Raw genomic sequence first — 18,147 nt, forward strand, 5'->3', positions numbered from 1 at the left:
CAAATGCAAATATTTCACAAATTCTTGATGTTTAATAATCTTTCTCATTTGCATATGATGATTTTACTCTACAGCTGGGCAGGATTTGAGGGAAGTCTTGTGACAAAATAGATCCAGACCTAACCCCACTTTAGCAGTTTTCTTTAGACTTAGAAATTCTTTTCTCTCTTTCATTAAAGAACAGTGTCATCACCTAAAATTACTCAATCATAATTGCCCCCATTTGCTACTAGGCAAGTCCATCACATGGGGCAGAACTCTCTAGTCTCAGAAGGACAGGTCCTCAAATATTAAAGCTGTGAAAACACAGTGTCTATTATGGGGACACTAATGGCTCAAAGAGATAGTGATTATAATAAATGCTTTTATGATGATTATCACAAATGCTCAAGAGCACATGTTGAATTAAGTCAAAAAATGGAATTTGAACCCAGTTCTGCTTGTTCTTAGTTTAGTGTCTTTTCCATTGTGCTACTCCCTCCCTGCATGGGCAACAGCAGACCCTCCATATCACCCTGCCCAGGCTCTGTAGCTTCAGCTTCACTGGAGAGGACACTCCAGCGTCATTGCAAGATGTCGATTCAACATGGGAGGAGACAGATACCGTGTCACTCCCGAGTCGGACTGCACAGCCATTCTCGGCGATGCAGATAGACTCTTAAGAAGCTACACCATCGTCTCTCGAGACGGACGGCTGCCGACGACTCCCTCTCAAACTAGCTCTAGGGCAATCAGCCCTAAAAATTTCATTTATTTAAAAAGACTAAGTTCAAAGCCACTAATTATACATTTGGATGTTATGAAAGTTTCTAAACCTTACTCTCTGTGTCTATGTTTAACTCACCCTGGTCCGGGAGTGAACACCAGTCCCCAGACTGTCCTTGGAGTTGCACTGTCTGGGGTACTCTTTAACACAAAGAGGGCAGAGGGATGAGGAGGGACGAGGAAAAGAGGCAGATGAGTGAGTAGCAAGTAGGAGCAAAACCAAGAGAGAGTAGTTTCCTGGGGCCAGTGGTTTAAGGAGAGAGTGACCAGCCACGTCAAGTACTACTGATAGACCAGGTAAGATAAGGACACAGAATTGATCTTTTTTTGTTGTTTCCTAATTATATTTTATTGATTATGTTGTTATACAGTTGTCCCAATTTATTTTTCCCTTTGCTCCCCTCCGCCCAGTACCCCCCTTTCCAGTAATCCCACCCCTCATAGTTCATGTCCATATGTCATGCATATAAGTTCTTTGGCTTCGCCCTTTCCTATATTATTCTTAACATCCCGCTGTCTATTTTGTACCAACCAATTTTCCTTCTTAATCCCTGCACCATTTCCCCATTTCTCCCCCTTCCCCTCCTAGTTAATAATCCTACGAATGATCCCCATACCTATGGTTCTGTTCCTATTCTGGTTTGCTTTGTTGGATTTTGTTTTTATTTTTTAGATTCAGTTGTTGATAGTTGTGAGTTTGTTGTCATTTTAATGTTCATAGTTTTGATCTTCTTTTTCTTAAGTAAGTCCCTTTGACATTTCATATAATAATGGCTTGGTGATGATGAACTCCTTTAGCTTTACCTTGTCTGGGAAGCGCTTTATCTGCTCTTCCATTCTAAATGATAGCTTTGCTGGATAGAGTAATCTTGGTTATAGGTCCTTGATTTTCATCACATTGAATACTTTTTGCCAGTCCCTTCTTGCCTGCGAAGTTCCTTTTGAGAAATCAGCTGATAGTCTTATAGGCACCCCTTTGTAGGTAACTCTGCTTTTCTCTTGCTGCTTTTAAGATTCTCTTTATCTTTCACCTTTGGCATTTTAATTATGATGTGTCTTGGTGTGTTCCTCTTTGGGTCTAGCTTGTTTGGGACTCTCTGTGCTTCCTGGACTTGTATGTCTATTTCCTTCACCAAATTTGGGGAGTTTTCCTTCATTATTTTTTCACATAAGCTTTCAATTTCTTGCTCTTCCTCTTCTTCTGGCACCCCTATGATTCAGATGTTGACACGTTTAAAGTTGTCCAAGAGGTTCTTAAGCCTCTCCTCATTTTTTTCTATTCTTGGTTCCTCATTCTGTACTGGTTGATTATTGAATTGATCATTGATATAATGTTACAGTGTTAGCCGATGTCCTCAACCTCAGCTGTTTCAGAATGATGGAGAAGGAGATGCTAAAGTAGGTTAAAAAAGAATAGAAAGGGAACTAGAGAAAGCAAATACAGATAATTCAGGAGTTTAGCTACAAAGATAAGGGGAAATAGAGCAGTTGCTAGAAGGGGGAATGGAGTTGAGAGAACAGCTTATTTATCGGTGGCAAGGATTCAGTTGAGAAGAGTTGGTGATATGTGATGGGTGGGTATCTTTTAGGATTTAGAGGGAACAGGGCCAACTGCACAAGTAGAAAACTGGCCTCTGCCTGGAATGTGAACGTGTGCACAGTGTGGAGAGAAGGCCCCAGAAGTCTAGATGTGTGGCAGTGGAGGAAGGTGCTTGTGGAGGCTCTTTTCTGATTCTTTCTTAGTACATTGAGAAGCACAGGCCATCAACTGAGAGGGAGAGAAGGGAGAAGGTTTTGGAGGTTTGAAGAGAGAAGAAGGTCATGCAGGAGGGTGAGTACATGAGGGAATCACAGTGTGATTGCTGACCAGCTTGAGGCTAGCTATCATGAGTGGAAAGCCAGGCTAGTCCACAGGGAGGCTGTTTCTCCTTGGCCAAGCTTAGCCTGAGGGTGCAGGCAGTGTAGGTTAGTACTGGGTAGTAGCAGTAAGCGGGGTCTGCTACCATGGCAGGTAATGTGCCATCAACTCTGGTCTCCGGAATCCTGGTCCAGTAGAAATTGTGTTTACCACTATACCTTTCAAGTAACATGGTAATAGAATTTCACACATTCTAAAGAATTAAATTGAGTACGATATTTTTAAAAAACATATGCTTTCTTTTTACTGAAGTAACTGACATAAGTTCTTTCCAGTTCAGTTCTTTGGTGGTTTTATTATCTTTTGCTTGTCCGTAGAGCATCTATCAAGTGTTTTAGAGCTTTCAAATGCTGTTTACTTTATTTCAATATAAAATAATAGAATAGAATATCATTAAGACTTGACTTACCAGTTATTAAGCCTGAAGCAGCATTTTCTTCTTTAGTGATGCCAGAGGAAGAATTTACGCCCCATTACTCGCTTGCTACAAGAAAATGGATTCCAAAGCCATATTTTAAAAATATGCCATTTAAGTAGAATAACAACATTGTTGGAGGAGATGTAATTGAATACAAATGAATTACTGTGATCAGAATCTAGGCAGACAGAGCCTTTGTTCTCACTGTAATAATTTGTGATCTTTTAATCTAAGACCACTTCCTGTTTGAGTCTATTCTCGAAGTATTTAATTACTGTAAATTATGTAAAGATTTGAATGCGTGTTTCAATCAGCATGAATTTAATAAGTTATAGTAAGGAATCAAGTATGCTGCCTGCCTTATAGTGGTGCGTTCCAGCATCTTTACTGGTCTGAACACAAATTTTAAAGTAAGATATCAGACATCGAGAACTGAATTCTGACTTCTTGTCTCTCATGATCCTCCTCTGCCCTAGTCTCCCACGCTCTTTCATGTTATCACTCGTCTTCCACTTCCTCCTCGGCCCCCTCCCCCCTCCTGCCCTCTCACACGCTTTTCTTTTGTACATTATCCAGATCTGGGCTCTATGCCTTCTGACCTGGTACATTCTCAGGGTGGCAGCCACTGTCCTGCAACAACCCACTTGGTGTTGACACCCAGAGATCAGAGAGAGCTTGGTGGACTAGCCAGGAGGAACTGCGGGGTTAGAACTTGGGAGTCTGGTTCTGGGGTGACTGAGCCTGTGGGGAAGCCACCAGCCTGCCTACTCTGCACACAGGAGAGGGCTGAGCCATGCGCTGCTGGGAGGGTGTTTGGAGCTGGCTCTGTGGACAGAAGAGGACTCACGTCCTGGCCACTGCTCGTGGCGCTGCTCTGCCTGTGTCCTCCAGCCTGAAAGCGTTGCGTTCGTTGGGGAGCACTGTGAATTTCATTTCTCTTTGTGAAATTAAAGAGCAGTATATTGCTTTTTAAAATAGCATATTGACACATTAACATTTTACTGTAACTATTCTGTCAAACAAATTAATATTGATTCATTGGACTATAAATATGGATAGTATTAAAGGAAAGTGAAGGAGTCAGTAGAGCAAATTCTTTGCTATTTTATCACTTGTCCACTTTTATTGTATGGGAGCAAATAAGATTTCATGCAAGAATCCCAATAATTTAAGATTTTTGAAAATGATTTTTATAGGGTACATTTGTACACCTATGATAAAGGACTTTTTTTTTTTTTTTTTTTTGACCAGTTATTGAGAGACAGAATGACTTATTTTTAACTAAATTTTGGTCTGTATAATCTTAAATTTTTCAGTGTATGTGAAGATTTTAAGCTAAAAAATAAAAGCATAAAAGCACCACTAGCATATTATCACTCCACAAATCTCATGTATAATGTATCTGAAAAAATATCTAAAGAAACATTTTCTGTGTTTTATATCTAGAACTAGACATTAAAATAGCCCAGTTTACTTTGCTGTTTGATTTAAAACATAAAAAGTTCCCCACCAACCTGCTGTTGAGCAAAATCAAACATTCATGAAAATAAAACATACTCCTCAGTCCAGAAATAAACAAAGAAGGCCAAAGAATTTTAAAGATAACTTTTAAGTAATTGTTTAAAAACTGGACTTAAATCAACTCTTTAGATCCTCACCTTCTACCTTCTCACTCTTATTTGACATGTTTTTCTCAAATTTGATTTTTCGGTCAAGAGAATATCAGAAGCAAAAAAATTAAAGAAAAGATGGAGAGGACCAATAGAGACAGGTGCTCTGAGCATTGGCTCATCTTGAGGTCCAAAGAAAGAAACAGGAAAGCTAAAGGGTAGGCCTAGAATTTCATCACTCAATAGGTGGTTCAGTTTTTGTACAGACAGCCCTGAATCATTGATAAGTCATTAGATTATGTTCAGTGTGTTCTAGTTAAGGTGGCAGGAAAGTATGTCCTGCCTCTCCCAATGCTGGCTCTTGACATGTAAACCCCCCCTACAGCTGCATGTCTGTAAGTACATGCTTCCTCAATATGGTACATGCATTCCTTCTGACAGAAGGCACCAGATAAATAAAGACATTTAAAAAATTTAAATACTAAAAGGTTAGTTTTTAGTGGTTTATTATACTTTTGTAATATAGATAATCTACATATTTAAGTCTTGAAAGAGTTTTATGTGTTAAAGATGTAGGCAAAATCTCCTAATTTTTACATTGTTTGAGCCCATGAGAGTAATATATGCAGTGTTATTTATTTCTTAAAAATCAGTATTTTTTATTACCTTTTTGATAGTCAATAATGTATCATAATCTTGTTTTGCAAGTCACTGCTGAGTTAATATAAACATCTGTATACCCTAGCTTGTCTTGTAGTTTTCATATTATGTTCCTGAATATTTTTATCTTTCTTACACAGTCTTAATCACCTTTTTATTTTTCAGACAACGAATGGCTTCTTCAAGGACAGGTGCCATCTGGAGAAATAGAGAGCATCTCCAACCAACCAACCATCTCACTGCCGATTCCTGGGGCCTGCTTGTCACCTGAAGCCGTTGTATCTATCCGCGTGTTTCTTTATTACTGCAGCGCAGACAGCAGCGCCTGTATGATGAAGGGGATCTCGTTCAGTCAGCCTTTGCAGATAACCGATGCGCAGCAAGGTTGCGTGGCTCCAGTAGAGCTCAAGTACACGTTTTAGCCAGCTAGCTAGCAACCGGGTCTCCACGGCCACCTGTCCTCCCGCCTCACCATCACTGTCACTTGTGACAGGGAGCTTTACTTCTGCCTCTGGATACCACAAAACCCACTGCTCAGTTCTAGCCACGGATATTGAAGTACAGCTATGCTCCCTATTTAATTATTTATTATAAACAAATTCCTTCGTTCTGGCCGTGTACCAGCCAAGTCACTGACCATCAGCTGAACCACGATGTGTTATAATCTATGCTGCTATTGCCACATGACTTAAGTCTACACTTACAGTGTAGAATATTATCCTGAGATAATTTGCAGTGATTACTAATAACAACGATACCAAATATTTTAACTAACTTTTTCTACCTTGATTAATAGCAAGCAGCACATTTGAATGGGTAAATTTCACAATAACTTGGAACCAAGATTCAGTTTATATGTTGGTTATAAGGACACCTGACATTCAAGGCATAAGGTGTGTTCTAAGCCTCCCCCACCCCAAAAAGCCATCACAGTAGAAGCTTTAAGAGTACCTGGGTGGTAAATACATTCTTTGTTCTCTTCTGCAATTTTCTCAGTTGAGATACATTGAAAAGAGAATTTGTATCTATTTTTATTATGTGATTTACTATTCTAACTTACTGTTATTAATGCCTTAAAACTCTATACAGAGACATTTCTAAGGACTTACAGACTCACTCCCTTAACTGTTTTATGAATGAACAGTCTTACCAGATAACGAGTTCTCAGAAATAGGACTTTCAAGCACTAAGGGATTTAGGAACATAGGACCAAGGGACTTAGGGACTTAGGGACATACTACTTGATACTATATAATGATAAAGAATTGCAACAGCTAAATCTGGTGTAAATGGGTATATATGTTTTAGAAATTTAATTTTACTTATAAGCATTAAATGCAGATTTGTTGGGTTTTGGTATTATCAGTTCCCATAGTCAAAATTTAAGTTACAACCATTTATTGTGATGTTTTTTAAAATCACTTTTAAACCTTTAAACTGAAAATTTCAATGTGTTGCACTTTTATGCTATAGATATATATAGTATATCCTAAGATGTTACTCTTTTAAAATGTTAAAGCTGAAATATACAGGGATTTGATAACACTGGGGATTTTTTAGCCCCAAATGTATTGAAATTTTTATCATAATTTCTCTATATAAGTATTTAAAGCCTGTTCCTGTTTTTACTAAAACTGATTCAACATGTTGTGATTTAATCAGCTTACAAGGTTTTTTAAAAAATCAGGTGAACCATATTCAATAAATATTTATAGATAATATGGCATAGGCCTTTCCCCCTTCAAAAACAGTGCTAAGTTTGAAATATAAGCTTTTTAGCACCATCATCTGCCTATTTTCTTACATATTTTTTTGAAACATAGTTTTGAACATACTCTCTTTTATTCAGGTTACCTTAATCTTTGAAGTAAGCAAATGCACTTATCATGACTTTGACTTAATTTGTAACCTGCTAAAGCTATTTAAAGAGAGGTATAAATGTTAAGAATTCTGTTTAAAATTATATGTAATTACCTCATAAACCTTTTCTCTCCAAAAATATATCTATGTTATTTTGTAATAAAAGGATGTATAACGTTAATATTCTCTTTTATGGAGACTAGGCCATAGTCATTTTAAATATCATTTGATTATTACACTTCTCATTTCCAGTTGGACAGAATGAGAATATTTTGGCTTTACCTTTTCCTATTTAAGGACATAAACAGTTTCACTCTAAAGGAGTTTATAAAATTTTAACTTGCTGATTCAGATATAGCTGATAATTAATTTTCAATATTGTACACAAACATGGTGAGCATTTTCATGTACATTAAAATCCAAAAATGTTTCTTAGAATATTATGTTTCCTTTGTCTAGACAATGTTTTATGTTAGTATTTCTTGTCCTTCAAAGTATAGTTTTAATGAACATTCTTATTCTTACCCATCTACCAGTCTGCATTGCTTTTTACATTCAAAATGTTATTTATATAATTAGTATAACTTTTTGTAAATTATACTAAAGCAATATAAATAGGTTTCTAGAATTTGTGACTAACCTATCTGTTACATAAGAGGAAAGTATGAGGAAGTTTACTTTAAAAAATTTCTTGATCCTTTTCTGCCTTCTGTTTTCTATAGGAATGTCTGTGTATTTTTAACTTCTGCTATTTTTTGTGCATAAATTATGGTATAGTGTGAGTCACCTAATCAGAGTGCCAGGAGTGTGGCATCACAAACACTTTGATGTAACACCTGGAATCTTTGCCCTAAATTATTCTACTGGTTTGTCACTATTTTTCTGCCACTCTCTGTGATGCCATTTCACAAGTTTTTTTGTCTGCGTTTATCCTCTGGGTTGATAGGACCCCTGAAAATAATTTACTTCTCTTGAGTATGCTGACTCAGCAAATATTTAATAACTATGCACAAGGGCATACTTTACAGTTTAATCACCCATAAGTGTAACTTTGGCAGAGTTCAGTGACTTAAAAAAAAAAAGAAAAGAATTTTCTCTTTAACGGTTCTAATAATATATTTGTTATCAGGCCTGTAGAAAGCTAAAAAAGGGGGTTTAATATATGTGGGTGAGGGTATGTATATACATACACAGATATAGGGATCAACTCAGGAATTTCTCACATAAGTTTCTCTTATGGCCAATATGTTTTTTGAGCTAATACCACTGAAATAAATTACTCTCTGCTTGTTTCTCTATAATTGAAAAATTTAGGTAGGTGCTGATAATGCTCTCTCTATAATATAATAATTTTCTGCTTGCACAAAATTTACTATTAGTTTATATCTGCCAATTAAAACAAGTTCAGTCTAGCCATTGGATTTGGCATCATGTTTAAGGACAATCATCAAAAATAAACTAAATTCCATAGTTCAGAATTACATAAAAACATGTGCAAAAGACTTATGTCAACAGTGGTTCTCCTGAATGGCGGAATTATGAATATTTTTATTTTACTTCTACTTTTCCGTATTCCTTTTTCAGTGCACAATGTGTTATTTTTTTTAAAAAACCAACCAGAAATGTTTTTTAACGATTTTAAATGAACTAAATAGTAAGCACTTATTACATAATAACTTTTCTAAAGTCACTTTTATTACCAAAGATCAAAACATAGTTTAGGGCTCTTAGATCTACCAGTTTTTAGTTTGTGGTTTGGTGAAGACAGAAATGTTGATGGCTTCTTTTTTTGGTGTTTTTATTGTGTAATGGAATGTAGTGGTGAAGAGCGGGACCTTGTAGTCATCTGGCTTCTAACCCTGTGACATAGGGCTGCTACCCCTGCCTCAAGGGGCAGCTGTAAGGATTCAGTGACATCGTGTTTGTGAAGCATTTCGTAATTAATGAAACTACTAATTATTGGCTTAGTTAATAATTATGATCATAAACACGTGGCTTGACATTATGTCTGTAACCACAATTTCTAAAGGAAACCATTTCTCTACCAACTATTTGATATATTAATATTCTCCATAGAGTTGGGATTCAAGAAATAGTTTTATAATAAAGCATATTACTATTTTATAAATGATACTATAGTTATAAAGCAGTGTACTTGTGTTATTTAAAAAATTTTTTTAAAGACCTTCTACAACTACAAATAATAAACTTCCATTGAGAGGGTCTAGACATACTCACCCCAGACCACATTCTTGTAACATACTCTGATGGTGCTTTACAAGCTCTTCAAAGTACTTTTATGCATTTCGCTTTATTTGAGTTTCAGGATAACCTAATGAATCGGACGAATAGATGTTATGTTGATTTTGCAGAACAGGAAACAGCTTTGGAATGTTGGTGACGTAAAGGATCGGAGCTCGCAGGGTGTCCAGCGCGAGCTACTGTTTGGCCGGAGCTGTTGCGTGATTGGTGCGTGACCAAAGGGTAGTGAGTGATGGATCGTTTCTTTGAACGTGGGTCTCCTAACTCCAAGCACTTCGCCTAGATGTGGAGTGAAAACGAACTGAGACAGGAAGAGTACTCATTTCCTCTTGTGATTGCTTTCTTAAGCCTTTGCAGTGTTCAAATAAAGCAATAAAGATGATAGCTAAGGTTCCTGGGTGCTTACTATGTGCCTGGCACTTTTCTAAGTGGTTTATATATATAACTCCTTTAACTTTCACAACCACCTTATGAGAGAGGTTATTTCCCTGACGAGGAAACTGAGAAAAAAGTCATAAGCAGTTACACAAGCATAATAGCTCCCACAGTTAGGAAGCGGCTGAGCCTGCTGCACCTCCCCACCTACCATGCTGTGTAGCCTCTCACAGTCGTTCCCTAATAACAAACCTTTTGTAGTTATGTATAGTAACCAAACAATCCAAGGAACCCAAACAGCCCTAGTGATCATTGGTTTTGAACTTTAAATCCATTTAATTGTATTAGCTTTTTGGATTTTTCATTATACACTCTTATCCTTAAGGGTTTGGAACAGTATGTATAATTGTTGTTTCCCAAAAGATTTTCTGTACCATTCTTTCTTAAATTCAGATGTTATCCAGAGTTTTTCTTGGCAGATGGATGTATTAATGAATTAAATAGCTCTTCAGTATTAGTTCCAACAATGCTATTTTTAATCAGTCTTCAAAAGGCAATCATAAGACCTTATCATAAAGTTTAACTGTATTCTTAGCACTAAACTCAAACCAAATAAACTCATTTATATGTAAGAAAATTTTGTTTTAATAAGCAACGTGAGCTCTAGAAACATAATATTTGGCCAGTCCATTAACACACATAAAGGCCCAATAGTGACTCAAATATACGGAATTCTATTAAAGTTTTCCCCAGGTCAACTTACTATTCCATCTTTAGGTACTACTAGAAGGAATGAAACAAAATGCGTGCCACTGGAATATGATTCATGATCATCCACATGCAAAAATATAAACATTTTTCATTTTTTGCTCATTTAAATTAAGTAATGTTAAAATTTGTTAATTTTGTTGTAACTAATTTCTGAAATGCATAAGGACTTGCACATCAACTTAAAAGGGCAGTGATAATATACTTTAGAAGTAGAATTCACTGTCAGTCACCAAGGTTTCCTCCTTTTCTTCCTGTGGCACAGAATATCGTTTACTTAAAGAATTCCCATTCACCGTAAATCACTACTCTGTCCTGGATTAAAAGTTTGCATTTCCCCATTTCCTTGCAATAGGGGAATGTAAACAATGGTGTTAAAAGTCAGAGGCTTGGCTGATCTGCCTGTGCGTCTTATGTCCAGCAAGCTTGGCCCTCCCACATGTAGGACATTAGGAGAGACGGTCTGCTGCTGGCTTTTCGCGGGTCTGGCCTCAGAGAGCCCAGCCGGAGGCAGCGCTTGGCAACCCCTCTAACCACTCCCCTTCCATTGCTGACTTGCTTTAATTATCTCCAAGGTGAGAGTTGGAAATGAAAACCCTAGATACTTGTTGTGGAGTGTTTGCTAGTTAAAGTTATTCATTGCTTGGTGTGTCCCCCTTTGCGGGCATGTTGCTCTAAAGTGTACGACCAAAGGACGTTTCGTTCCATTGCAAGTTCCACAACCAAAAAACAAACAGAATCACAAGTATTTCCCAGTACACTTCCCAGCCTGCAAAGCCCTGCACAAGCACCGTGGATTGCGGACCAGGGACTCACGCAGCATTTGGTAACTGTAGGGGTGTGGCGGGAATTCTTGCGTCTCAGCGTCTAAGCAGTGACTTACAGACCTGGCATTTTTCAGTAATACAGAGTTAAACAAAATTGTCAGATTTTTGTAATGTGGAAAACTTGAAACTGGTGGGTGAGATGGGCAAACAAAATGCTACCTTTTGCTCTTAATACATTTCATTCCATATTTACATTCGAAATAAAGCAAAATGAGGCCTTGTAATATTGAGAAGTAGAGGGAAAAAATTAGCTCTCCGATTTAAGTATGCTCTTGTTAAACAGTATTTTTATGATTCTTACTCTAATGTGCTGTGCTCATGAAAAAATGTTAAGGTGCATAGGATAAAACATGAGTTGATAAATTATGGTAATGGAGAGTAAAAATAGAATGTTCTTCTCTCAAAAATGTAGGACTCTGCCACAGAGCTGTCTTCTATTTTTAGAACGCGTAGTTGTTCTTTTTAGTCCCACCAGAAATGTATTCCGTTCTGTGAGCCTTGTACATTGTGTTCATTATGGCGTTCGTTACAGGGTTCAGAAACGCTAACTAGCATTTGTGTGTCCAGTTCAAACGTTTTGTTCAGGCGTGCCTCTGATATTTACTAGCACTTCCTGTACACACCTGGGCCTTTACAAACAATAGAAGCTTCTGTGGAGGCTGTGCTGAGGAAGTGCAATGATTTTGTTGTGGTCAAGTTGTTTTCTGTTATTCCTAGTATCTCAGTCTGCAAAGGAAGAGAAAAAATACCCTAGGCCACTTTGAAATTAATTTTTCTCTCTTTTGAGATACACCTTCCTAACTATATTTTAGGTAGATTAATATGAAAAATTCTTAATTCTCACCGTGAGGGCCCACTGAGAGCCAGTTTGGAAATATTTTAATTGCTTGTCATTACTTTTCATGTGGATTATGGACGAGTCAAACTTGTGTGTGTGAAATATACATAATAATTTCAAATTGTAACAGTTCATAAATTTGTCAAATTTTAAAGACAAATTCTTTTGTGTTGATAAAGTTGTGGTTTTATTTCTGAGACTAGAGTTGGTCTGCTGTGCTGACTTCATGTCTGTCATTCCAAAGGTTCGTTTGTATTTATTATTATTCTCCAAATATGAAAAAATGCAATGAAAATCCAATTTACAATAGTATATATTGATATTTCTAGACATGGTCTAGTTCTATAAAAATTTACTTGATTTGCATTTTTAAGCGTTTCCTGTAGACAAATTAATATATTTTTATACAACACTGTATTTCTACGTTTATTTCTAGACTGTTTTCAGTGACTTTCTCAATACATGTGTTAACAGAAGATTGTTTGGAATGAGTGTGGAGTGGCCTTCATTACCAAGTCAAAAGCAGTGTAATGCATGTGACCACAGGAAGCAAGAATGTGCTTATCCTGTACCCTGAGACCTAACAACTCTTTCCTATAGCTTTGTACATTTTTTCATGCAACATTAAATATTTTCTCTCTAAAGCCATGTTTCTGTGTAATATGCTTCTTAAGTATATCATGAGATGATTTTACTGCTTACAAACCTGGAAGTCATGATTTCTTGTTTGTACTTTGGAGAAATGAGCATAATACTTGGTTTAAAACAAAAACTCTGCAAGCAAATAATTCAAAATGAAATGTAATCATAATTACAAGAGCTTTTTCTAGGTACATTTGGAAAAGGTGCTCTAGTCAGTAAAAGATATTGAGAATATTTGAAAAAAAAAAAGTTGAACTCTACACTGTACATAGACTTTGAGAGGAATTAATGATGTGAAAAATACATAAAAATGCCAGAAGAAATAAAGAAGTCTATAATATTGTGGGTGGGGATCTAAAAACTACGAGCTCATGGATACAGAGAATAGATCGGTGGTTGCCAGAAGGCGGGGGGTGGGGGTGGGGGACACACAAAATGGGCGAAGAGGGTCAAAAGGTACAAACTTGTTAAAAAAAAAAACAGCTCTGACCTGTGCATATTTGTTTATGCCACACACACACACAAATACATACATGGATGGTCCCTGCTTTGCACAGTAAAAGACCATAAAAATGACTGCAAGCTGAAACCGTGCAAAGCAATCTTAATCAGTGGGAAAAATAGGATTATTCCATGACCTTTAAAAATGTTTAAAATATTAAAAATTTAGTGTCAATCATAAATGTATGGAAAATGAAGTAAAGCTAATATTTAGTACACTATCATTTCAGATATTGAGAATTAAAGTTATTACTTCACTGTAAGGAACCTTATCAAGAGTAATTTGAACAGGGCTTGCTTTTCTCTCTAATTTATGAGGCAGGGCAAGCATCTTTTCTTTGTCCTGGCACATTGCCGTAGTTTAAGTTTGGATCCACTAACAGTTTAATCTTTGTGCTTTCACTGTTGTGCTGTATTTCCAAGAGTTTCTTTAAGGTGACATTTTCTGCCAGTCACTTCCTCTGGGATATTGTCATCCTTTTCATCACTGCCACTTTGCTAGTGTCTGTCAGTAAGTTCGCCTTCACTAAGTTTCTCTGCTTGCTGCCTGGAGTCTAGCAAACATGCCCATGGTCAACTACTTTCTCTGTATTTTGCATTCAATTCACATTTCGCTTCCAGTGTTTACACTTTTCATTTCTTTGCTGTACTTTTTGTCTTGTGGGCCAGTTTCCTCTTTCGATTATCTTTGTAAGATTGTCACGTGGCTGTATCGCTAGGACAGAAGAAGGCGACAACTACACCATTTTGCACTAAGGAACATGCACAGTGACCAGTCACCAACAGACTTGGAAAGAAGTGACATTACTAGATGATCATGAGACACACAACCTGTTATTACATAGCAAATTGTGGACGGAAGAGCTGACAATGAAGATTGTACTTAGATAATTGCTTCTAAGTTAATGTCCTATGACAACTGACCTTGATTGTGTTGATTTAAACCGCAATAACTGAAGTTGTGTACTAAATAGATCAACAGAATGACACAACAGACTCCTAATAACTGCAGAGTTGAATACAGGGGATAGGGAGGGACTAGTATTTACTTATCATATATTTGCATTGTTTAACTTTTTACCAATGAATATTGTGATTTTTTTTTAGAGAAATCTAAAGTGGGGAAAGATTATTTGTTTCCCATGATGGCATTGCTTGCTCTGTGTGCAACTAGAACAGGGAACCAGAAGAGTAACGAGAAACTGTGTTGAATAAATAAATGTTTGTTGGGGGAGCCTATGATGGTTATCTTAGAATATGTGAAATGTCAACTGAGAGTAAATTTGTCGCACAGCATGTCATTTCCAAAACACCGATTTTGTGCCAGCTGACCTGACACCATCACTTAATAACAGAATGGCCTTGAGCAAGTTACTTCACCTCCATCAACGTTGTTTCCTCACCTATAAAAACTGAATATTAATACCTCATAAATTGTTTTATGATAATGTTAGAAAGGTACTTGGCCCAGTGACTGACAACTAGTAAATGCTCCAGACATTCAGCCCTGAGTTCTCTGCCTATAAATGTCTTCAAATAGAGGTGGTGAGGTAATTGGTCCAAATGCTTATCAGAGTGAGTGGGAAATGGAACCAGATGACCTCAAGTTCTGAGCCAGTCTAAGGTTCTGAGATTTGGAATAGATAACGGAAAAATTGTTTAGTTTTACTACAAAATAATTTGTTATTTACACCTTCAGAGTTGATAATATTTTTTAGAATGAAACACACACTACAAACCACAAGTATTGGTACATTCACAGATTTTTAGTAAGACTCAGAAAACTATTTAAAACACTTTCAGCTAATCAAGTGCAGCCTTGTTAGTGTAAATAATTTGTGTAACTCCAGTCTCTAGCTAATTCAGTTGCATTTTTAAACTCCTAACTAGGTTAAGACATTTCTAAGAAAAGGATCTTCAGGGGGGAAAAAGTTGAATGTTCATCCCCCCCCTTTTTTCTTTATGAACATGCCACAAAAAAGATTTCAGATGTCCATTATGTATATAAAACCTTACTTAGAATGTTTTTAAACCGTTAAAATGAAGGTTTATAAAAAGCCATGGGCTGTCCACCTGGTGGTCAGTGTGCTATTTTACAGATGTGTGATCTTGATCATAAAGCTTTCCAAAAACGTATCTTCTTCTTTATTATGTGATTTGTTTCATCACACATAGAATACATCTAGATATCGATATTTTGTGTTCAATTCTTACCTTGTCAGCTGTTAAGGAGCAGTTATAATCGCAGAACTCGGAAAAGTGAAATGACAGGCAAATGCATTTTCAAACCCCTGCGATCTGAAGTTCACCTGTCAATCTGTGAAGCAACCCCTCATCCAACGATCTGTCAGTGCTGGCTAATTATTTCCCAGCAGGTATAAATCCCCCAAATTAACAGGATTCCTTCAAATTGGTCATCATTAGAGATATCCATCCATCTATCTATATACAATATAAATAGACATTTTTAAAGTTGTGGCATCATATAAATTTAGTATGCATAATTTGTCTATATTGGACAAATATAATTTCTAGTTTCCCCCTTTGACCCAAAATTCAAATTATAGTCAATCTTAGAGCACAAGTTCCATAAGTAACAACTTTGATCATACTTTGCAAATCACTATTTAAATAATAGCTCCAGCATATTTTAATTTTGTTGATAAGAGAAGCTGAAAGTATCACTGCATTTGCTGTTACTTCTACCTCTTATTGAAGGATTCACTTAACTGCCATGAGAAGAATGGGGGAATCCCTAAGAAAGGCTAACTGTTGTAATCCTGCCAACAATAAGAGCATTCGTGTCCCCTAATATTTTTAAGATTTTCATTTGAAAATAATAAGCCCATTAAACAAAGCTATCTCTTTAAATTGAAGTTGTTCTGAATCTGGCATTTCATTTGAAATGACACCACAACCTTATTAGAAGGAGCAAGATAAGGAGGATAAACATTTGAAGTATAGTTTATCTCCACGTCCTGGAAAGGGAAGAACAATAGCTTGTCCGTGTTCAGGAAACCGATGTGCCCTAAGAATCCAAGCATTGCAAGGAATCTAACGAGGCTGTTTACCCTGTGCCCAGTCTTTGGGCAGCAACACACCTCAGTCAGCCTTGCAGAAAGCCGAGTAGAAAGACAGCTGCTTCTGTTGGTTTACCTCTTGGGAGGAAGAGCAAAATAAACATCCGCGGGGCCCAGAACCTTGTTTGGTTTACTTCCACCTCGCTGTTACAAACTTGAAAGTATTATTGGGTGCTTTGCTACAGTTCAGTGTTGCAGGGGAAAGGGACAAAACTGCAGTGATTTTAATAATTTGTGTAAATAAAGTGCCTCTGCCAAGTTCTATAATGAATAAGGTGATAGAGACGCTGCATTTCGGTCACTCATGAGATCAGCCGTCTGAAGCGTCTGGCGTGTTTTCAGATGCTGTTCTGCCACCTTTATGTGCAGAGCATCCTGTTTTTGGACAACCTGGCAAAGAGACTGTTTCTTGCGTCTGATCTCTGTACCTTGCCCTGCAGTAAGCTTTCCATTTGTTTGCTGCTCAGTGAACACATATACTAGCTCTTCATCACCTTAACCTTCTCTAATCAAAGTTAATCGTTTCGTATTCTGACCTGGCTTCAATATTAATTCCCCACCTGTATGGCCTCTAAGTTCCTTTTCTCAGTTTGCTGTCTTCTCTCTCTCAGCCCTCTGTGAACTGTTCACGGCCACCCTAAGTAATAAAGCCAAGAGTCGAGCAATGCGTTCTGCAGAAAGATAAACCAGTGCCAGAGAGTAAGTATTACTTGCAGAACGACACATGAGGAGCTTGGAGGACCCTCTTTCCAGCGAACGACCATAACTGATGAAAAATATTTGTCAATTGTTAATTGTCCCAAGGGCATACAGCAAATTAAGAAACACGTATTCAAGAAAATCTATGAACACCTGGAGACTCTGTGGCACTAAAGCCATGACCCACTCCCTTGCTCCCCTGCCCTAGAGCAGTACAAGCCTCACTCCAGGTTGGATGTGGCTAAGGGGTCTCGATTCCCTCTCCCTTCCTTGCCCAGTAAAGAGCTGGTTCCTCAAGAGGGCACACTGCCAGCATTCCCATCCTCCCCCACACCCCATTGTGTTGAAAAGACTAAATTCCAGGTGTGTACAGCCAAGAGGCCACAGGCTGCCTCCCTTCACCCAGCCGCACTCATACAGTGGAGGCTCTACCCCGGGCATCGCAGGCCAACAATACTGGGACCCTGGGCACCCTCACCTCGCCTCACCTCACTCATGGGGCAGAGGTTCCATAGCAGAAAACACAAGCCAAAAAGACAAGAGGCTATTGCCCCCACCCAGTGCCATGCTCACAAAGCATGAGTATCTGTCCAAAGAAAGCAGGGCACTGTCCTCTCCCCCCCATCTTCACAATAGTACACAGAGAAGCAGAAATGAAAGAGGAGACATTATTACTGAACTTACAGAAATAAAAAGGATTGGAAATGAATAACATGAAATGGAAAAATTTCTACAAATACAAAAACTTTTGAAATTTTAACATATTTATAAAAGCATGTAGATTGAATTAGTAACTTAAAAACTTCTCTCAAAAAAAAATTCCCAATAGCAGATGGTTTCACTAGTAAATTCTAGCAAATTTTTAAAGAGGAATTAATACCAATACTTCACAAAACTTTCAAAAGTAGAACACTTGCCCTGGCT

The 18,147-nt window shown here is 37.4% G+C and overlaps 1 protein-coding gene across 2 annotated transcripts in view; it reads left to right on the forward strand.

Moving 5' to 3' along the window:
* Nucleotides 1–12,945, forward strand: part of NHLRC2 (NHL repeat containing 2) — a 58,070-nt gene extending 45,125 nt beyond the window's left edge. Inside the window, exons 11-12 of one of the 2 annotated variants that reach the window (XM_090278638.1) lie at nucleotides 5,537–6,329; nucleotides 12,738–12,945. In XM_090278638.1, coding sequence (XP_090134764.1) covers nucleotides 5,537–5,793 — 257 coding nt within the window. In that variant the 3' untranslated portion in view covers nucleotides 5,794–6,329; nucleotides 12,738–12,945. Of the gene's footprint in view, nucleotides 1–5,536; nucleotides 6,330–9,603; nucleotides 9,764–12,737 lie in introns of those variants that run through there. The other variant, XM_090278639.1, reaches the window with a different exon arrangement.
* The last annotated feature ends 5,202 nt before the right edge of the window (nucleotides 12,946–18,147 follow it).

This window comes from Furipterus horrens, unplaced genomic scaffold (assembly GCF_987537825.1).
Source record: "Furipterus horrens unplaced genomic scaffold, mFurHor1.1.pri manual_scaffold_5, whole genome shotgun sequence".
In the NCBI taxonomy this organism is placed as follows: domain Eukaryota; kingdom Metazoa; phylum Chordata; class Mammalia; order Chiroptera; family Furipteridae; genus Furipterus; species Furipterus horrens.